This window comes from Coffea arabica, chromosome 4e (genome assembly GCF_036785885.1).
Source record: "Coffea arabica cultivar ET-39 chromosome 4e, Coffea Arabica ET-39 HiFi, whole genome shotgun sequence".
Lineage (NCBI taxonomy): Eukaryota > Viridiplantae > Streptophyta > Magnoliopsida > Gentianales > Rubiaceae > Coffea > Coffea arabica.
In genome coordinates, this window is record NC_092317.1 from 723586 (window position 1) to 745105 (window position 21520).

Here is a 21520-nt window from a genome sequence, read left to right on the forward strand (position 1 = left end):
TTATTTTGACAATTTGATTATGAATATGATTTTACAAGAAAAGTTAATTAAAGCACATTAACATTACTAGATGTACAATGCAATCCTTGATATACATACGTACATGAAAATAATACCCATCTATATGAAAAAACACAATCACGTGAGTGAGTGTGTTTTGATAGCTCAATTTTGTCAAATAATATTTCGTTTGCAGATATATTTTTCAACCTACATTTTTATTTCACACACATCATATCATAAAAAGTATTACAGTATTTATTTCAAAAAAATTTCAAATCATACTTTATCCAAACACTTTAATTATAGCATTTAAAAACTAATGTAGCAGAGTTGCATTAAAGTTTTCCCAATTTGACTCAGTGCTAGCTTGCTATTTGAGATGATGACCTCTGGGGTATAGAATTGACGAAATTGATTGAGCGATGTTCAAATATGATACTAGTTGGGATGGATTTGAAATACACCTCGTGAGAACAAGCAAAGAATTTTTATTGTTTTAAATTGGTTATTTATATATGTAAATTCATTGTATTGGTGCTATATCACATCCTGCTTGGATTCTTATTGTTTGGATTGAGGGGAAAAAAGGAAAGAAAAGGAAACAATCAAGTGTTAATTTATTGAAAAAGATAGGAAAAAATGTTTTTTAAAAAATTTTAAATTATTTAAATTAAATTAAATTAATTTCCCTCCATTTTTACTAACTTTTGAGGAATAATTATAATTCAACAAAATAACTAGACTTTTTTCATCAATTTTCTTTCCTTTTCCACCCAAAAAATCAATCCAATCAACGAAAACCAATTCCCTCAAGCTACCGTTAATCCAACCGGTGCCTAAAATGTGACTCCTTAGTAGTGTCATCCCTGGCTCTTAGTATGAGCCTGTGAGAAAGGTCCATTCAACGCAGCCGCAATCTTGTCCATACAATCATTGTATAGCAGTAAAACACTCACAGGTATCAAAAGAAAATAATAATAATAATAATAAAAAACGACAAAGAGAGGGAGTACGTAGTTCCCACTACCCAGTTTAGAAACAAAAATATATTCCTGATTCGAAATTTCGCGTGTCTGAGCTGTAACCCTTTTCTTAAATAGAACCCCTAATTTGCTCCATTTTCCCTCTCCGTAAAATACTTTATATTGGAGAATACATACGAATATATGCATGTATTTAGATGCTCTGGATTTAGTTTTGCAACAAGTAGTCGGCGGAGCTCAGCCTCGGCAGCGCCAGCCTTCACTCCTCTCCCGATCTCAAACTCCCGGCAATTTTGTGGTTTGACGTTTTCCACTACCTTCTTGTACATTTTACCTTCTCTTAACTAATCCATAATCTTTCTCGAACTTTCCTCTGTCGGTAGTTTTTTATTTTTTTTGGTTCTTAGTTAATTTAGTCAAGAATTGAGTTTTTTGATGACCAAAAGGTAGCTTTGATTTTGGTGGGTAGAAGTCTCATTGTATTTTTTACTTGATTTTGTTAAATTCTCGAGTTTTTATCTGAATATAAAAACTTTGCGCAGTTTTAAGGCGGGGCAGATTATATGTGTGGAGAAGAACGACTTGAGGCGCTGAGGATTTTGCTGTGGTTGAGTTGACTTTCCGATTTCTTGGTGGCGGCGACTTGGAATCGGAAGCTGTGGAATGGGGTCGGATAGCTGTCGGCAGCAAGACCAGTTGCCTTGGATGAATTTGCAGCAAAATTACAGCAAAGCTGCCGGCTATATGCATAAGTTCAAGCTTTATGAGACATTCTCGGTATGTATTTTCCCTCTTCAGGAAAAGAAAGAAAAGGAAAAAAAAGAGGGGTATTTTTACTTCGTTGTTGATTACATGACTGCTGTGAGGTTCTTGTGATTTGTCCTCTACTCTATATGCTTGCAAAATAAAAAAAAAAAAATTTGAAGTTGCATTGCAAACTTTTCAAAAAGGTTCTTATTTTTAAATCTAGTTTTTTCAAGTCTTTTAAACAATTTTTCATATGAAGTTTCAATGGAATTGATTTTGCCCCATAACGTCCCATTCTTTTTACCGAGAAAATTTTTTCAGTTTGCCACTGATGTACTTCTTTCGTACTAATTGTTTGAGTAGGAGGCCAGGTGAAAAAATCACTTGAATTAGATGTTTCTGGTCGTGAATTAAAGTTTTTGTTTGCAAGCATGTATGTGAGGGAAACGAACTACTGATGCGGTAACGAGAATGTGTTATATGTTGTTTTTAGATATGGAAGGACTACAATGTAGTTTCGGTATACAAATAAACCATGGGATTTTGCAGGAAGATATTTTCAGGGATTACATGGAATCAAGTGACATGAATATGAATTTCTTGTGTCCTTTTTACTTTTTCTTCCTATAATATTTAGAGTGTATGAAGGTAACTCGTAAAATTTCTACAAGATGAAGATTAAGATTGTCAATTTTTGTTTTTCCCGGGGGGGGGGGGGAAGGATGCTTTATAGAAAGACAATGAAGCTACGGCTTGGGATTAAAGCAGAAAAGGTGATCCATTTGTATTTTATTGCATCAGTTGCGTACAACCCTAGCTAATCAAACTTAGTACAGAGTGCTGAAACATGTTTCACTATCAAGATATGCCCTTACAAATTTAGTAAGAATTAAAATGTGCCACATAGCATCAGAAATGCATTTATGTTTCTAGAAGACCACTTATTTATTGCTTCATGATTGTGTTAATAAATGATCTAAATGTTCTTTTCTCTAGTAGTTTCTAATGCACTATGATTACTTGTCCTAATTTATAATGCTGGTTTATTATCACCTCACGACTCATAAGTTTTTTAATTCATATTCAATGCCTCTTTTCTTTTATTTCACTTTGTTTTGCTAAAACTTTGATGCCTTCTCCTATGGGCAGAAATTTTACATGATTGGATGGGACAAGAATAGAACGTTTTGGAAGGTTTTAAAGATAGACAGATCAGAGGCTAGTGATCTCAACATTGTTGAAGATTCTGTTGTATACTCTGAAGTGGAGTTTTATGATCTCTTACAGAGATTACATGATGGAAACAAGTCCACTGGTGGACTAAAATTCGTTACCATGTGTTATGGCATTGTTGGTAAGGCATGCCTATACTTTAGTATTTTGTCTATTCGGCCTTTGTTACTTGTTATTGAAGTAAAGTAAATTGTTGTTAGCATAGAATTTTAATCTTGAAATTTTTGCCATTGCAGGGTTCGTCAAATTTTTGGGACCATATTACATGCTTCTTATTACCAAAAGAAAGAAGATTGGCATGATTTGTGGTCATGCTGTGTACTCCATCATCAAGAGCGAGATGATTCCAATTCCAAACTCTACTATCATGTCCAATATGGCATTATCTAAGAATGAGAACAGGTCTTTTGTCAATTCTATATGTAAATGTAAAGTGTATTTGGTACTTCTAAACCAATATTTTGTTAGATTTGAAATTGATTTATAGTTCCCTTGTATCTTGTATCTGGAGGTGTTTAACGTTGTTGGTTTTGTTTTCTTTAGTTTTGTTTTTGTTTTTGCTTTAGTTATTTTTTTTCTTGTTTTTGTTTTTAAGTTTCTTAGGATTAGTATGAATTTTGGTATCTTACCAGAAATTCTGATGATGGAGATACCTTTTGTGATTATGCCTTTCACTGTATTTTCAGTTACGTGGACTAAACAACTTCACATTCCTAAGGTAGTGTGATTTTGTTCTTGTGAGGCTGAATAGTACAGCTACTCAAATTTGAGAGACACAAGCACTTATGCATTTGTGTGTAGTTAATTTGTTTATAGAGACTTTCCAGTTCCTCCTGCAATTGTACGGGGAGAAACTTGGTCTCCTGATGTAAATTTAACATGACGAATCAGGCAAGGTATCATCCGGGTACCAAGGGGAGACTATTATCTTTTTGTTTTTTTGTCTTACATTCTCTCTTTTTTTTATTTGATCAATTTAGTGGATTTGTTGTAATTTGCTTTCACATTTTGTTTTCTCCATTTTATGACATAGATATAAGAGGCTCCTACGCACAGTGGATCTCACGAAGGACTTCTTTTTCAGCTACTCCTACAATATTATGCTTAGTTTTCAAAAGAATCTATGCAATCATGAGACAGGATTAGGTGTTTATGAGACAATGTTTGTGTGGAATGAGTATTTAACTCGCGGAATCCGCAATCAGCTCAAGAATACGATGTGGACGGTAGCGTTAGTGTATGGGTTTTTTAGACAGGTATGTGATTTTTAAATGGTTATTAGTTTGTTTTGCTTTTTAATACAGTGTCCATGTAAGGTTCAATTAACTCTACTGTTTTTCATTGTTCATTTGCCTGCGTAATCCATGTGTAGGATGGTTATTGCGAATTTCACTGTGAATTCATAGTGAATTTTGCCTTGTTTATAGTGAATTTCTTATCACTATCTGCTCATTGGAAAGTTACTAGCCTATTGCTTGCAGTCACCTTTGTAAACTGTTTAGCTTAAGCATGTACATTCTTTATTGAGAATATGTTTACTGGTTATTGAACTGTTTTGTCCATTCTTAATTATAATGAATACTTCCTGTGACAATGTTATGCTTGATTTAATAGCTGATATTGTATGAGTCTACATCTTGCTTTTAGTTTTCACTTCCAGTTGTGTAGTTTGACAAGATTGGTCCACTGTGATGATAGGTGAAACTTTTGGTATCTGAAAGGATTGTATTTTTGACACTCATTGCTAGGCGCTCTCGTCATTACGCTGGAACCAGGTTTGAATGTTTTTCCCCCCCTCAACTGTTGAAGTTACGGAAATGCTATTAAACAATGAATTTATGCCTTCACTAGTGCATGTAAAGGTTATTCCACGGATTTCAAACCATTTCTATCTTCAAAGATTTTGAACTTATGCATTAACAATTAATCTTTCATTTTGGTCTAAAGTTTTACTTAGGTTCTTTTGTTTAGTTGCAAAAGGGTAATAAAGGATTTTCTAATATTTGTGGTGCACATAATTGTTGATCTTTTCTTTGTGTCAGGTACTTGAAACGAGGAGTAAATGAGAAAGGTCGTGTTGCAAATGATGTTGAGACTGAACAAATTGTTCTTGAAGATAGTCATGAAGCATGTTCACCACAAATAAGTTCTGTTGTGCAAAATCGGGGTTCAATACCACTCTTCTGGTCACAGGAAACTTCACGACTTAATTTAAAACCAGATATTATATGTATGAGTCAAGCAATCTGAAATTTATTAGTAAGGTGTTAACATGTCAAATTGCTTGCTGACTCTCTTGTTTTGACTTTTCTCCTTAGTGTCTAGGAAGGATAGCAAATATGAAGCCACTAAACTTCACTTTGAGAATCTTGTTAAGAGATACGGAAATCCAATTATTATTTTGAATTTGGTTAAGGTAGAGTTTTTATATTGTTTTGGGCCTAGCCTACTTATTTGGTTTTCGCATTAGAAGTTTCTTGAACTTTCTTATATCTAAATAGTTGTTTACTTCTTTTGTCACAATTTTCATGGTTACAGAATCACGAGAAGAAGCCTAGAGAATCAATTCTCCGTGCAGAGTTTGTCAATGCTATTGAATTTATTAATAAGGATCTATCTAAGAAGGACCACTTGAAGTTTCTGCATTGGGATATAAATAAACACTCCCAAAAGTACACTTGACTGTCTTCTTTATTCTTTATAATTTATCATGTCCTTTGTTATATATTTAACAATATAGTTATCTTAGTCGGAATGTGTATTTTTTCTCAGAGCTAGAAGTTTATTGGCACGTTTGGTAGATGTGGCTGCTTATGCATTAGATTTGACAGGCTTCCTTTATTGTAAAGGAGTGCAGTCTTCAAAAAATGATGAATTGCTAGATTGGTTGTACTTTGGGTAAGTTTCACGCAAGTTTAAGTTTCACCAAAGTTTTATTATGCATTCTAAGGAAATAACTTTTTAGTTGACTGACATATGCAACGGGTGACTTTATTGTACATACTTCTGATTTTGTTACAATTTTTCTTAAATATTGTATTCACTAAGTTGCTTGGGGTTTTTGATAATCAAAGGAGTTAATAAGTTATGACCATTCTATATCAGAATCTTTACAATGATGATACTATTGCTGCATATTTTTTTTAAGATAAAGTTTCCATGACAATATTTTTATTATACTAAAGGTTTCAGTTTCTAGGCAACGTGTGCCCCTCAAGATTTGCATTAGTTCAATGCATTACATATTTTTTCCATCTGCATGTTTTCACTTGTTGATTTTGGCCATCAAATTTTTAACTTGGCCTTAGTTATTTGATGCAGTAATAATGAGTGGGATCATGTTGAGAAGGTCGCTTGTAATACAAGTACCAAAACTGAAATTCATAAAAGTACTCGTGGCAGTGGCAGAGATAATGTTGGGAAGTACGTTATGTTCCAAAATGGTGTTCTTAGAACAAATTGCATAGACTGTTTGGATCGAACAAATGTTGCTCAATATGCGTATGGGCTAGTTGCTCTTGGGCGTCAACTACATGCTTTTGGATTTGTGGATGCACGTACTATTTATATAGATTCCCCTCTCGCTGATAGCTTAATGAAAGTTTATGAAGAAATGGGAGACACCCTTGCACTACAGTATGGTGGTTCTCCAGCTCACAAGAAGGTAAATATTGTGTTGCATGTGATATATTATCTCTAGGGAAAGAACATAATTGTTTATATTTTGTGTGAAGCATGTTTGGCTCTCTGACCTCAGATTATTTTAGGCAGTCTATTATTATGACAAAAGCTAGAGTAGATTAAACTGACAACCTTATTTAAAGGTTCCCTTGGAATTTTCTAGCTTTTCTATATCTAGAAGTATAAAGCTGTCTATAAGGGAGATTTGTTTCGCATTTGAATATATGTTCATGAAATGTAAATAATTGGCATGGATGCACATTTTTAAACCGTGTTATCAGTTAAAGTTCCAGATCTAAAAGTTAATTTTATAGTTTCCATGTTATCCATTTCGATGCTTCTGTTTAGTGTTTCATTTTCTTAATGTCAACCTTAGAGTTTTACGAGAGGAATGCCATGTGTATGCCGCTGCGTTATTATTTCGCTGACCTGAAGCATTAAAAATTGCAACCATAGATAAATCATGAATCGTTACTTGGTTTCTACATTTTACTTTGTTTCTAGATTAATGTTTCCTTTTTCATGTACTCATCATCCTAAACAGATATTTGCAGCAAGGAGGGGCCAGTGGAAAGCAGCAACACAATCCCAAGAGTTTTTTAGAACTCTTCAACGGTATTATAGCAATGCCTACATGGATGCTGAGAAACAAGACTCGATTAATGTGTAAGTTAACCAATATCCATTCGTATGTTGTAGCAGGACTCAAAAAGTGGCACCTGCTGTTTTTGAATTCCATAATAAGTTCTTTTTAATATATGCCCGCATAGTGTTCTTCACATTTTTTTTTATAGTTCCATTGAAACATTGTTGTTGCAACTAGTAAAATTTAGTAGCAATGTACTGCATGTATCTCCATCTTGTCATCTGCTATGGATTAAAAGTTGATTCCTGAATTGGCTTTTTTTGTTGGTTCTTATATGAGCAGGTTTTTGGGGCATTTCCAGCCAGAGCTGGGTAAACCAGCTCTATGGGAGTTGGATTCAGATCAGCATTTCAATGTTGGAAGACATGGCTCCGATTTTGTTGGTGAAAATTCTAGGTATGAAATGTTCATTTATGTATGATCAAGGAATGTTTGTCTAAATTAATTCTTTATATTTCTTGGAATACAAAATGCATTTTTTACATTTAAACTCCCGTAAGGTACTTGATAGCATCTACGTTGTTCATTATTTTTAATTCTGGCTAACGCTTAACTTAAAATTATTCTACCAGGGGTGGGGGTGTCCAATTATTGAGAACTTGTTTTTTCTGTAATAGTAAGCTTACCTGTGTGGATTCTTTTTAAGTTGCACACCAGACATTAGTAGTACTATTAAGAATGAATAAAGATGTTTCCTAGAGCTCATTCAAGTTTGTTGAAAAAGAGAGTGTTGATTTTAAATTTATTAGCACTAAGTTGTTCATGCCGTGTCTGATAACATTTTGTGAACCTTAAACTCCTTAATTTTCTCCATCTCAGGTTATTAATGAAAAGATCTTTGTCAGATGGAAATATTCTCTGTGAAAGCAATTCACCTATTGAAGATGGTAATGTTGAACAGAATCAAGATTGTGATAAAATATTGCTTCATGAAGCAGAAAGTGGTAATACCGTGCATTCTGAGTCCTCTCCAGAAATCTCAACTTCGAAAAGCAACATATCATATTCCAGGTCAGCACTTTAGCTTTAGTTAAAGATCATGAAATGCTGATTTAACTCAAGTTATTCTAAGTTTCGTATAATGTTGCTTTAAAATCTAGCTAATTGTAAACTTTTTTAGGTAGAAATCATGTCATCATTTAAAGTTTTTTAACCTTTTGAACTCTAGAAAACATTTATGGCTGTAGCAGTATGTCATTTGGGGTGATGCTATGCAAATAGGTCAAATATGGTAACTCATATTTATCTAAATGTTGGCTGCTTCCTTTTTTATTATGTTGCAAAATATTTTTTTCACATACTTTATCATGGATGTGTTAAGGGAAACAAAATTATGAAATCGCACTTCTTTATCCGTTCCATTAGTGCTTCAGTATATATTGATTAATCCCATGAGCTTGCAATAAAACTGGAGACAATATTGATGCATCTATTCTGGTCTGTTTTATTTTAGTTCTAGCTTCCGTCATCTTGACAAATCGGCTTTTAACTGTTTTTGTTTTATTGAAAGCTATAACGAGTGTTAGTTACAAGAATTTCTTGAGATTTATGTGGTTGCAAAATTTTTTTCCCTGCCAGCATTTTGATTAATCACTTGTTTGTCGTAGTTATACACCATCAATGTCTTCTAGGAAGCTGTTTCCAGTTGGGACACTGGACCCGGAAGATGATGCTATATGTTTTCATGATCTAGGGGATTCACTTGATTGTTCAAATTTTGTTGATATTGACTGGCTTTCTTCATCTGGAAATTCTATTGAAGAAGAGACTTATGAAAGGTAAATTTTTGGATCATAAAGACTGGGGAAGATTACGTCTATTTGAGCATGCATGCTTGTGTAAAAGAGAAAAACCTCTTTTAAATATGTTGGTATCTATTATCATCTGAATGTGCAATTGTCATCTTTGCTTATGTATCCTTATCCTTGGTGGGCATTGTAGACCTCAAAGGAGAGTTGAATCTATTATGTTAGTTACAGAGTGAGAGAAGATATTCAGCCAAAAGTAGAAGCACGAAAGTGGTGCTTCTCTTCCCCATATGCCTTTTCTCCCTTAGCTCCATTTTTAGTGTTTTCTCATACATCGTGTTTGCATGCTTGACCTTCTTTGTTCTTTTTTGAAGTATCGCATTTTTTTTTTTTTTGGCTTTTAAGTTGTTGAAAGCGTACTTTAAGATTTAATAAAAATCATGATTGGTGTGGTCTTGAATTTGATATCCGTTGTTGCGCTCGTCTTTTGCACTTTATTTGTTTAATGCAATAGTCAAAATGATCTTACTCCCATGTTTATGTCTTGCATGTTTATCTTTTCATTGACCAAAACTTTTTTCAAGTAGCCTCCCTTGTTCATAACATTCCTTTCATTGTGTTTTGGCCATACGATTTCACATAAGCTCATCGTTGCAGTGTAAATTTAATGTTTGTAGATCTGCACTTATCAGCACTCCGTCTGCTGATCTTACGTCCTATTGCGATGTAAACAAGTTTAAAGGAGAGAGAAGCTGTTCAGCTTATGCATCCAGTTTGAGCATCAAGGTTTGCTATCATACAGTCAATTTATTTGTTATTGTATTTGGCGGTACGGTGTTCCTCCTGCAAATTAGTTTAATCAAATTTGGCAACTTATTTATGAAAAGTAGTCAAGCACATCGAGCCCTTTATTTTATTTTTCAAGGGGAGTAAAGGCAAGGTTTGACTAATTCCGTTTGTTGAAAAAAAAAAAAGTAAAGGCAAGGTTTGCGTCATTTATTACATAATATTACTGAACGGGTACAAGAAACCTCTCTGTTATATCTCATCAATCTTCTTCTTGTCAACATCACCTTTTGGTTAACCTTTTTCAGGAGAAGGAAGATACTGGTGGTAATGTTAGCGTTGGTGCTGGTGAGGTTTCTGAATTTTCGGAGTCATTCGTCAATTGGGTTATCCACGGGGATATGCTTTTCCCTTGAAGATCAACCATGGTCCCTTGCAGTTAATTTGCCATCATCATTTAATTACACCCCATCCGAAGGATGTGGATTACTTATACTCCGTCAGCATCAGGTGATCAAAATTAGGAGAGAGCAAAGAAATCGGAATTTCAGTTAAAGGTAGATAAACTAATTGAAGATGCTCTTAGGTTGTAAATTTGCAGCAATGCGTCTGCCAAAATCCCCCCTGTGAACAACATCGGCCACAAAGAATAAAAAAGCAAAAAAAAAAAACGAAATTCTTTTCGGGCTCTTAGCTCCCAGTTCCTCATTACTAGACTAACAATTCTTTAGAGTCCGTGCTCTTGTGAATATACATGTATTGTTTGGAGCTTCAGTAAGAAACTTTTGGATGTATCATATTTCCATTTCTTTTTTAGCCCTTACAAGTTTTTATATCTGTAGCAAAAGAAGGCATAGATCAGTGGTGGTGAATTGACTGAGCTTGCTGGCTTCTTAAGTTAGGGTTGAAATCCGTGAGCATTTTTAATTCCGCCTAGGCTGCAAGGCTTGTCATGGCAGAGTGCAGGGTGGACTATGCTTGCTTTAAAGTCGCAGAGAAATGGTTGCCGTCTTTGTACTGCAGAACAGCCAAAGGTCAAGGCTTAGATCAAGGCTTAGACCTAAACCTTTAGACACACGTATCATCATTAGTTAAAAATGTCATTAATAAACTTCGCACCCACCAGGCTACACTGCACTCTGCCCATTCTTTCCTATTTCTGAGGTCAGTGGCATGAACTCTAATTGTTGGATTTGCCCTCACAAATTATGTAGAGAATGGGGATTAGTTGAATTTACAGGTCAATGAGAAATATAGCGCTTTAAAGTACGGAAGGTTTCACCTGCTCGTAAAAAAAAAAAAAAAAATAGCGGAATGAAGCCTCACAAGTTGTGAGACTTGCCATCGTTCTCGGTACATGGCTCAGTCCTTTTATTTTAATAGAAGAGGGTAAGTCATGCTTGGTTCAGTGTTGGAATACACAATAATGTATGATTAAGGAATGTCCATAGATTATCGAATTAGGCCTTTACAAGAAAAAACAAGGCAATTGTTAATCATCCTCTTACTATTTTCCTTTTCATACATGATATATTCCATCATTAAGCCATTTTCCTTATCGTATGTATAGTCTATTATTAAGAAAAATATAAGGTATTGCAGGTGCCAAAGCCAAAAAAAGAAAAAGAAAAAAGGCTGTCATTAACTTTTTCTATTCACAATTAAAAAATATATATTATTGCCACTTCCATGTCTAAATTCTATCTCCGTCGTTTGCAGCCAGGATTAGAAAAACACAAAATTTACAATCTCGATAAAACTTGAATTGGATTCAGGTTTTTCAATACTAGTACTGTCTGTTTGGAAGGGGCTATAATTTTGAACTTATTAAAGCCAATCAAACCAACCAGGGACGCGATCAATTTCTGTAGTTGGAAAAAGGAAAATACTTTTTTAAACAGGACTAACTTCACTTAAAACACATGCCTCTTTATCACTTTGCACTGTGAATTTTTCAATTTTAAACACTTTGCACCCTCTACTTTTAAATTTGTCTCATTTAAATTCAATCAATAATTACATTCACAAAATTAATGAGTTAAAAGATGGTAGTAAAAGTTGTTGACAATGTAATATTTTGTTCTAAGTGCGATCCCCCTAGTTTTTTTCATCACTTTCAATGCATTACCATTTATTTATATGATCATGATCACTAATATTATTAACAAAATTAACGAGATAAACGATGGTGTACACTAATGACAGTGTGTTGTTTTATTTTTGCTATGAAATCTTGGCATATTTGACCCACTTTTGGCATATTTTATTGATTTGTTAAGCCCTTTATATTGATAATTTTGCTGAAGTTATCATTGATTAGAGTTAAATAAGACAAACTTGAGAGTTTAAAGTGTAAATTATCAAAAATTAAAATTTAAGTACAGAGCGAAGAAACTGATACAAGTTTTGAAGTGGAAAGTGAAATAGTAAGTCTTACTTACGTAACCATAGCAGCCCATTATTTTATCATTTTATCGTTAGGCAAGTCCGGGTTTGGATCGGATCACCTAGACCTCGTACCACCGGACTCTCGGACTTGTTCATCTAACGGCCCTTAAACCCTAATAAGATTTCTCTAACCAAAGGCCCCTTCCGTCCGGCGAATGCTTCTCTAGTTTCTGCACATGAAAGAAATGGGGACTAAGAAATTCAAGGCCAAAACATCTGACGAAGACGTAGACGCCCTCAAATCCGAAGTAGCCTCATTCGCTTCTTCCATTGGCCTCTCTACTTCCGCTGCCCCCTCCTCGGGCTTCGACGATTCTGATTTTCGCAAGAAAGGCCCCCTTAAACCCCGACCCCAGAAACCCCATGATGGAAACAGGTCACCGCTGAGCAAGAGGGACAAACCCAAAAACAATCAGCAGGTGACGGAGACGAAAGGAATCAAATCCGACTCCAGACCCAAACCCAAACCTGGATTTCAACTCGAAAATGACGGTTCCAAATTTGCCACCGAGAAGTTCAAGAATTTACCTAAGCTTCCGCTGGTGAAAGCAAGTGCACTGGGGGTCTGGTACGTCGATGCTGCTGAGCTGGAGGAGAAAGTGGTAGGAGGGCCGGAAGCAAAGAAGAAAGTTGAGATTAAGAATTTGGAGGAATGGAAGGCTTTGGTGGAGAAGAAGAAGGAGCAGGGAGAGAGGTTGTTGGCTCAATTTGCGCGGGACTATGAGACTTCCAGAGGCCAAAGTGGAGATATTAAGATGCTCATTGCCACTCAGCGCTCTGGAACAGCTGTGGATAAGGTTTCTGCTTTTTCGGTTATGGTTGGAGATAACACGGTTGCTAATATCAGATCGCTTGACGTGCTTTTGGGTAATTTTTTTTTCACCCGGGGCTGAGTTTTGAATTGCTTGGTACAGTCTCTTAGGTTACATTTCCTGTGAATTTTTCCCCGGAGCGTGTTTGATTAATGGGATAGTTTTCAGCTTGCTATCATCTCCCTCTATTTTGTGTGTGTTTTCATTGATGAGAAAGGTATATTTTTTCTTAGTTGTCCTTGTTTACTAAAGGGCATGATAGTAATCGAAGAGAAGTGCTTATAGGATGGAGTATTAAGTCAATGGCAGCAAACTTAGTTCGGTAAAAAATGAGTAAAGTTTGATCTTGGCTATTTTTTTCTCCTTAGTCCTCTCTCTTTGAATTGAGGTAGATGAGGACAAAAGGAAGAAAGAAACAGCTGTATATTTTGCCCCAAGTAGTGCACCGCTTCACATTTTGTCTGCTGTTACGGTTGTTTTTCTTCAATATGGCAATCATGGTGGAGATATTTGTACCTTGTCAGTTCATATTATGAAATTAAGTTTTTAGGGTATTCAAATATACTTTTCTTGAGGAATTGTAGATCAAAATCTGCAGATATTGCGTCATCTGATTTTTCTGATACAGGGAGGTCATTAGTGCATGTAGGATTATAATTCATCTGAATTACTTAATGAGCATGTGCTTCTTTACCTACCAAGCTAGCAATGATCTACCAGTTGGAATTCCTTGAGTTGCTTAAATTGTTTCAAGGGAATGATTTATATAGTAGTTATGCCTACATTTATCTGAAGTTTGTTATGTTTTGATTTACAGCTAACAAATACCATATGCAGGAATGGTGACTTCAAAAATTGGAAAGCGCCATGCCTTGACAGCTTTTGAAGTACTGAAAGAGCTTTTTGTTTCTAGGTAAGCTTCATTCATTATACTTTTATATCTAATTTGGTGAAGAAGCATTGCCTTCTCTTTGCCCTCTAGTCTCTTTTTTGTCATTCATATATAGCTATGGAAAAGAGAGTAGGCCTAAGGAAATGTATAATGATCTATTAGTTTTGCTTATTTATATTATTGGTTGCACATGTATGGATGGCCATACTGCGGTTCAGTGTAATATTAATTTGATAATCTAGTGGGTTTATATAACACTCAACCATGTCTAAACTTATGTTTCCAGCTTGTTACCAGATCGTAAGCTAAAGACACTATTTCAGCGGCCTTTAAATCTTCTTCCTGAGACTAAAGATGGCTACTCTCTTCTACTTTTTTGGTATTGGGAGGAATGCCTAAAAGAAAGGTATTTTGCTATTGTGTCTTTGTGCATAGTCTACATTGTATTATCCAGGATAATAAGTTAAATCTAAAGATGATTTTTTAATTGGTGACTTTGTCTCTTTCTTTTCTGTTGAAGATTCAACTGATAGCTGTAATGGGTCGACATAGATGATATAAGATTATTAACAGAACTGAACTAGAGGCTGCATTATATAATTGGCAAACCAATCTAAATTTGACTTTACTGATGTATGCCAATATTCCATTTGGTGTAGTCAAACATGATTAGATTAGATGAGATGTTCAGAATTTTTTGTATAGAATTGCTCACTCTCTGCTTTAAGAGGACTGGCGAGTTAAATATGTGATGCTTCTACAGAAATCTTGACTATTCATTAGTAATTTGTGGGTTGATTCATGGGGCGATTAGTGACCAATTAAAGTAGTTTCTGAGAGAGAGCATTTTAATACATCTTCAGTACTAAAATTTGTTTTTTTTTTTCCTTTTAAATCTTAATCCCATTGGAGTTGCTGAACTTACTTTTGCTGATTAGACAAATCCTATTGTTACTACAGGTATGAACGCTTTGTTTCTGCCATTGAAGAAGCATCAAGAGATGTTTTAGCAATACTTAAAGACAAGGCGCTGAAGGTGCTTGTTTCTGTAGTATATCTGCTATCAATGTTCTATTGCACATATATTTGTAATTGTTATCTATTTGAGCTCCAGTCTTTAACAGAATGTTCTGTTGTTGCTAGTGTTATAGAAACATTTAAGGTAAAATTTTGGAATTTCAGCAATGTTTTCTCTGGCAATTTTGTTGCTGATTGTGTTGTGTTCTGATTTTGAGTCATTCATGCTAAACATAATGCAAGACTTGGTTAACCTGTCCGTATTGTGTTACTATTTTGACAGACCATCTATACTCTGTTGAAGAGCAAACCAGAGCAAGAGCGTCGTTTGCTTTCTGCATTAGTGAATAAAGTATGTCTTCTTTGTTTGCTTTCTGCATTAGTTTCCATTTTAGGATTCCATTTCCTAGTACCATGGCCAAAATGAACCCCTGCCTCCATCATCTCTTCTAAATTGATGTTCCAATATCTTCTTGTCATTTCTCCCCATATCCCCCCTTTTTCAAAAAAGGGAGGAGGAACCCTGAACTGAAATATAAAATTGTTCCGATGGAACCTTCTGCCCTACTGTAGATTGGCCGTATATACACGACCCAAACCATTATTCTTTTCTATTTATTTTACTAAATAAAATGGCCGAACTAAATCAAATAAAATAAGTAAAATAAGGTAATAAAAGAAATGAATCTCTTCTTATGAATCATTAAATCCTATAAAAGATTGTTCTGACGGATCATGGAAATTTTTTAAAAGGAAAGAATCAAAAAAATTTCTGTGATGAAAACAGTTCTCTCCTCCTTAAAATCACTTGAAATAAACATCTCTTATCTCATGTTCATAGCATTTCAAGAGTGTGTATACCCTCTTGAGATAACTTTCTCTAGTTTTTTGGCTTGAATTCAGCTGGGTGATCCTGGAAAGAAAGCTGCATCCAATGCTGATTTTCATCTGTCAAAGCTTTTAGCGGACCATCCAAGCATGAAGGTGATCATTGTATTGACACTTTCAGCTTCTTTCTTAATTTAACATCTGTTTTGCTATTCTAATATATGTTTCTATTGTCTGTCTCTCCCCCTTGTATAACATCCTGGGTTCTAAAATTGAGCAAACCATGTGCAAAATATATATATATTTAACTGCCTCAGTTTTGGTCTTGGGATTTGATGTACTATGTTGACGCTTTTATTAAACTGGTTTATTTGACTTTTCTAATTTGCTATTCTAAACTCGTGAACATCTTATCAATTGTAACAGGCTGTGGTTATTGATGAAGTGGACAATTTTCTTTTCCGGCCTCATCTTGGGTTACAAGCCAAATTTTATGCTGTATGTCCCAAATGCTCTTTATTCTTTTAATTTCTTTTGAGGTGTTTGCTTTATGTTTACCGAGACAATTGCCCATATACTTCATTTTATCTACATGATTTGCGAGAAAATTCAAATCTACGATTTCTGTTATGCGTGGATTGGATATTGTGCCATGAGTAACATAATAAGTTTGTCTCAGATAATCTCTTTTTTGTGTATTTTAGTTATACTTTCATAGCTTCAGCTTATTTATTCAATCTTGACTGATTTGATGTCAATAATACTTGGGCCTTTATTCTTATTATACATTAGCTGATATCTTTAGTTTATGGTTTCATGTCCAATGTTTGTCAGTTAGTTGACCAAAAGTCTTTAATAGTAGTCCCTTTTTTTGTACACAGTATAATATCTATGCTATTTGCTTTCACATTTCAGGTTACTAGTGCTTTAGGAGTGTATCATACACTACTTTCAGTATGCCATTCCTAGATGTTTTATTTCAGTATGCTAGACGTTTTAGCTTCAGTGTTCAAGTATAGTGTTTCTCTGCTGCATTTGTTGATATTTGTGTTTCTGAGTGAACTTCATTTATCTAATGCTGTCCGTGTACAGGTTAACTTCTTAAGCCAAATTCGTTTAAGTCACAAGGGAGATGGGCCGAAAGTGGCAAAGCGTTTGATCGAGGTGTATTTTGCACTATTTAAGGTATGGAAAAAAAGTGTTGTGCTTGTTTTCTTTTATGAAGTTAAGGATTTCAAAGTTGTAGTCAATTAACATGTAAGACATGTTAGTCTTGTGCAACAAGTTAATATGCAAGTCTCTGTTTCAGGTATTGATTTCTGATGCCAATAGGGAGCATGGGACGGACAAATGCAGTAAAGAAAAAACTAGAAAAATTTCTAGTTCAAAATGTAATCCAAAGAACGCTACGCCAGAATCTCATGTTGAGATGGATTCCCGGTTATTAACAGCTCTTTTAACAGTTAGTATAGATTAATTTCTTTCTCTTCTTTATTATTTGATGATTGCAAACATATAAGTAGAAGAAACTGCTAAAGTTGGATTTGTACTTTTTTCTGGGATCATGTAGTATCAGCTAGAAGTTTCAAGGCCTTTTTATCTTTTGAAAGCCATAGAGTAAGAAAATGCTAATATTTGTGGTAAGCTATTGTACAAATTTAGGCGTACTCTTTATAAATGCTTCTAATTTTTGGCACTTACCATGTAATTATCTTATGTAGAATTCTGGCACTGTTTCTTGTTTTTCCCTCCCTACACACCTTGCTTCAACTAAGTTGCCTTAGATTAGTTCAAAGACAGTGAATGTTTTGTAGGTTACTCCTAACTAATGTTTTGCTCTTTCTCAAGTACGAAGAAAAATATTCTACACTTTATTTAGTATATGTTTGTTATGAAGAATCAACTTTTCTCTATATAATTTTTTTGAACTAATTCTTCCAAGTTGGTGCTGTGTTTTGTGACTAAAGGATCCAACTTGAAAGTGAATTGAAGTAGTTGGGAAAGTGTTATTGAGAATTGGTGATGAAGCAGGCACTAAATTAAACATACCTATGTGTTAAAATGTGGGTGTGATTAATCAAGTGGTACAGGATTTGTCTGAACCAGCGTGCTTGCAGATAATTATTATACCAGTTCATCATGCTGCTTGTGGTTATCGCCTTATATGGTGTTGAAAGATACTTTGGGCACTTCGTATAAGTTCTCTTTCTTCCATTGCAGGGTGTGAATAGAGCGTTTCCTTTTGTTTCTAGCGATGAATCTGACAAGATTATTGAAACCCAGACGCCAATCTTATTTCAGCTGGTAAGCTTAGTTCCTAATTGCCCAGAAAGAATGAAAATTTTATGCAGATAGTATAATGTGGTGTTCCTCCTTTCAAAAATTTGTTTGCCCTTTTTAGGTTCATTCTAGGAGCTTTAATGTGGGAGTTCAAGCATTAATGCTTCTTGACAAGATCTCTACCAGAAATCAAATTGTTAGTGATAGATTCTACCGAGCCTTATATTCAAAACTCTTGCTACCAGCTGCCATGAACTCTTCAAAGGTGAGTTGAGTTGTAGTAGTTCTTAGAAAGTTTCTGCCAGTTTATTTGTTATGTTCGTGTTTCAACGCTTTCTGAAGTGATGCTTTTGTGGTGTGTCAAGTGTACTATAATTCCTCAATGTTCCATTGTTTAAACCATTTAGACATGAAATGATGTGAGATGAGAAAGCAAAATGATGGGTATGCTGTTTTGTTTAATTGTTCTAAATGTCTGACTTGTTCGGACTGATAGTCTTCCCTCTCACACATTCTGTGATGAACAGTAAAATTGCTTAATGCATGTGGTCTTATTATTGATACGGATTTCTATGAGCTTATAATTAGGACTATAGAGAATTTTTGTCAAAAGGCTTCCAAGAGAATGCATTGTGTACAGGGCAAAGGAACTAGTAGTTGCGGCACCTAGGAGCAGTTATTTGAATTCCACTTTCCAACTGGTCATGCCAATGAATTGTTTGTAGAGTATGATTGCATGTACCTGAGCACAAATACTACACTGGACATTGTTTCTAAATGTAAACTATTGCTGTCTTTTATAGTTTCCCTCTTCCCTCCAGTATCAGATATTGTATCTGATGAATGGACTTTTCCCTTGGACATAAAAACTGAATTCTTGTTGTCTTTTCTTCTGGTTGGCTTGCTGCTGCTGTCTTATCTTCTATTGAAATGCAAGCTTGCAAATCAGCCTGTTTTGGATTATTATTTGACACTTTGCCTTGCAAGTTTTGTGTTTTCTAGTTCCACTTCTATCTGGAACATAATTTCAGCATGATCAAGTGGCTTTTTGAAAATATTTCCTCATTTGCTCTTGAATGCTTTCTTTACTCGTGTAGATTTATTGGAGAGGGTCCTAATTGTACCACTTCTTGACTATGATATGTATTCAATGTGTTAATCTTCAGGAGGAAATGTTTATTGGGCTACTTCTAAGGGCGATGAAAAATGACATCAATCTAAGGAGGGTCGCTGCTTTCTCTAAGCGTTTGTTACAGGTTTGTGATAGCGTTGATTTTTTATTTGCTTGTGGTTTTTGACTCAATTTAGTTCGTTAAGTAAATAATTGTCAAGGGAATCCTTGACCTCGAGGAATCTTAAGTTGAGAACTATTTGGATTACTCTGCCTTCTGCAACTCATAATTGAGGATATACTGTGACCGTTCTACAGGTTGCTCTTCAGCAGCCACCTCAATATGCATGTGGATGTCTTTTCCTCCTCTCTGAAGTTCTTAAAGCAAGACCGCCCCTTTGGTATGGCTACACATACACGATATTCTTCTGCCTTCTGTAAAGAAAATAAATATTCTACTTGTTTTTACCTAGTTTTGTATGCTTCTTAGTACTCCACTTTATAGCTCCCAAAGTTGAAGATATAACTTTATCATGCAGGAATATAGTGCTTCAGAATGAGTTGATTGATGAGGACTTTGAGCATTTTGAAGACGTGCTGGAGGACGATGAATATGCAGCCAATCCAAAACAAAATGAAATGGTTGAATCAGCTAATGCTCAGGGTGGTGCTGCTATTGACATGGATTCTGATGCCTTACCCTGTGAAGATGGCTCTGCACCTTCTGATTCTAAAGGCAAGGCTTCAGATGATGCAAATGATCTACTTCTGGAAGGTGGTCAACGTAAACTTCAGGGTTCCAAGCCAATGGCTGATGGTAGTGGGCTTGCGTCTGAAGTGACAACTATTAGGACCACTTCCCCTGGAGGTTACAGCCCACGACACAGGGAACCTTTATACTGGTACTTAAAGCGTGTTTTGTTGCTTAACTTTGGATGTCCTCCTGTTTAAGTTGGATCTGCTGTATTTTGAAGCTATTTTGATTCTCTGTTTCTTGAGTAAATGTAACTGGCATAAAATATGCCAATTCGGCCATTTATATTTATACTTGCTATATTGTGCAGAACAACAGCATACGCTTTTCATAATCACTTTTCAATGATGATCTGCTTTTTGGCTTGACAGTAATGCAGATCGTGCTAGTTGGTGGGAGTTGAGAGTATTGGCATCACACGTGCACCCATCTGTTGCTACCATGGCCAACACACTTCTTTCTGGGGCCAACATTGTTTACAATGGCAACCCTCTTAATGATCTTTCACTTACCGCCTTTCTGGACAAGTTCATTGAAAAGAAACCAAAACAGAGCACATGGCACGGTGCCTCCGAAATTGAACCTACCAAAAAGGTCAGTTGTCAATTCTATATTACTAGCTCAATTGGTCTTTGCTCTGGAGGCATGGCATGCTGCATTGTGGAGATTTTTCTGCCCAACACTGTTATTCTTTGTCCTGCAGCTTGACACGAACAACCTGTTGATTGGACCTGAAATTCTCTCACTGGCAGAAAGTGATGTGCCTCCGGAGGATCTTGTGTTCCATAGGTTCTACACCAACAAGATGCATTCCTCCAATAAACCAAAAAAGAAGAAGAAGAAGAAAGGAGCAGAGGACGAAATTGCTGAAGAGTTGTACGCCGTTGATGGTGAAGATGATGAAAGCGACAATGAAGCGATTGAGAACATGTTGGATTCATCAAATCCTCCTTTGGAAAATGATGGAGAGTATGATTACGATGATTTGGACAACATAGCCAATGAAGATGATGACGAGCTAATTGGTCAGGTAAGTGATGAGGAGCCGGATCTCCCTTCTCATGTTGCTGGTGGTGAACTCGAGGGTTCTGAGATCAGCGGCTGGGAAGATGATGATGGTGTTGATGTAGGATTAGGAGAAGCAGATGATGGGAGTAGTGATGAGGACAGCTTCGACGAGAGGGGGAGGAAAGGAAAATCAAAATCACGTAGGAATGCTTTGGCATCGCCTTTTGCAAGCATGGAAGAATATGAGCATCTCATCATCAATGACGGAACTCCAGAAACAGAGGTTCCCAATCAGAAGAAGCATGTAAGGACCAAAAAGAAAAGGAGGACGTCCAAGTGAGGGATCGTTCTAACATGTTTTGCAGATCTTCGCAAATGTTGTCGTTGAGCTTTCTTACGTATTGCCATGTGTAATGGGGTTTGTCCCCTTGAAATTTTGCTATAGCCGCAATGGTCGTCCTGCTGAGTTGTATATTTTCAAATTGTGGTACTATATCACAACTAGAGAAATGAAAAGAAACAGATGCATAATCCAGTGGTAAT

At 35.6% G+C, this 21520-nt stretch overlaps 2 protein-coding genes across 6 annotated transcripts; both read left to right on the forward strand.

Annotated features, from left to right (window-relative positions):
- The first annotated feature begins 1016 nt into the window (after positions 1 to 1016).
- Positions 1017 to 10643, forward strand: LOC113742260 (phosphoinositide phosphatase SAC2-like). 4 transcript variants are annotated; one of them, XM_027270057.2, is made up of 17 exons: positions 1018 to 1284; positions 1529 to 1763; positions 2883 to 3087; positions 3203 to 3368; positions 4000 to 4222; positions 4665 to 4741; positions 5009 to 5196; positions 5285 to 5382; positions 5505 to 5638; positions 5739 to 5864; positions 6288 to 6630; positions 7192 to 7313; positions 7576 to 7689; positions 8113 to 8304; positions 8925 to 9071; positions 9719 to 9827; positions 10136 to 10643. In XM_027270057.2, the coding sequence occupies exons 2-17, from the start codon at positions 1650 to 1652 to the stop codon at positions 10241 to 10243; spliced, it is 2466 nt and encodes an 821-aa protein (XP_027125858.1). In that variant the 5' UTR covers positions 1018 to 1284; positions 1529 to 1649; the 3' UTR covers positions 10244 to 10643. The 4 variants fall into 4 exon arrangements, 3 of the variants coding, with proteins under 3 accessions (XP_027125858.1, XP_027125856.1, XP_027125855.1); XM_027270055.2 differs by having other exon boundaries at positions 1019 to 1309; positions 8901 to 9071; XM_027270054.2 differs by having other exon boundaries at positions 1019 to 1284; positions 8901 to 9071.
- Positions 10644 to 12317: 1674 nt separating this feature from the next.
- LOC113741761 (protein SLOW WALKER 2-like) lies at positions 12318 to 21519 on the forward strand. Of its 2 annotated transcripts, XM_027269382.2 has the most exons (16): positions 12319 to 13142; positions 13925 to 14000; positions 14266 to 14385; positions 14940 to 15015; positions 15280 to 15348; positions 15900 to 15980; positions 16251 to 16322; positions 16917 to 17009; positions 17134 to 17286; positions 18045 to 18128; positions 18226 to 18369; positions 19271 to 19360; positions 19534 to 19616; positions 19755 to 20117; positions 20341 to 20563; positions 20673 to 21519. In XM_027269382.2, exons 1-16 carry the CDS (start codon positions 12452 to 12454, stop codon positions 21315 to 21317), a joined length of 3063 nt encoding a protein of 1020 aa, XP_027125183.2. In that variant the 5' UTR covers positions 12319 to 12451; the 3' UTR covers positions 21318 to 21519. The 2 variants fall into 2 exon arrangements, with proteins under 2 accessions (XP_071903002.1, XP_027125183.2); XM_072046901.1 differs by lacking the exon at positions 15280 to 15348 and having other exon boundaries at positions 12318 to 13142.
- Position 21520: the final 1 nt, after the last annotated feature.

Bases quoted from the DNA above. Each gene is read 5' to 3' on its own strand.
- LOC113742260 (XM_027270055.2), top strand. From the start codon at position 1,650: ATGGGGTCGGATAGCTGTCGGCAGCAAGACCAGTTGCCTTGGATGAAT. The intron at 3,369-3,999 runs GTCTTTTGTCAA...TTTATGACATAG, and splicing joins TTATCTAAGAATGAGAACAG to ATATAAGAGGCTCCTACGCA. The intron at 5,383-5,504 runs GTAGAGTTTTTA...TCATGGTTACAG, and splicing joins TTATTTTGAATTTGGTTAAG to AATCACGAGAAGAAGCCTAG.
- LOC113741761 (XM_027269382.2), top strand. From the start codon at position 12,452: ATGAAAGAAATGGGGACTAAGAAATTCAAGGCCAAAACATCTGACGAA. The intron at 14,001-14,265 runs GTAAGCTTCATT...TTATGTTTCCAG, and splicing joins AAAGAGCTTTTTGTTTCTAG to CTTGTTACCAGATCGTAAGC. The intron at 18,129-18,225 runs GTAAGCTTAGTT...TGCCCTTTTTAG, and splicing joins CGCCAATCTTATTTCAGCTG to GTTCATTCTAGGAGCTTTAA.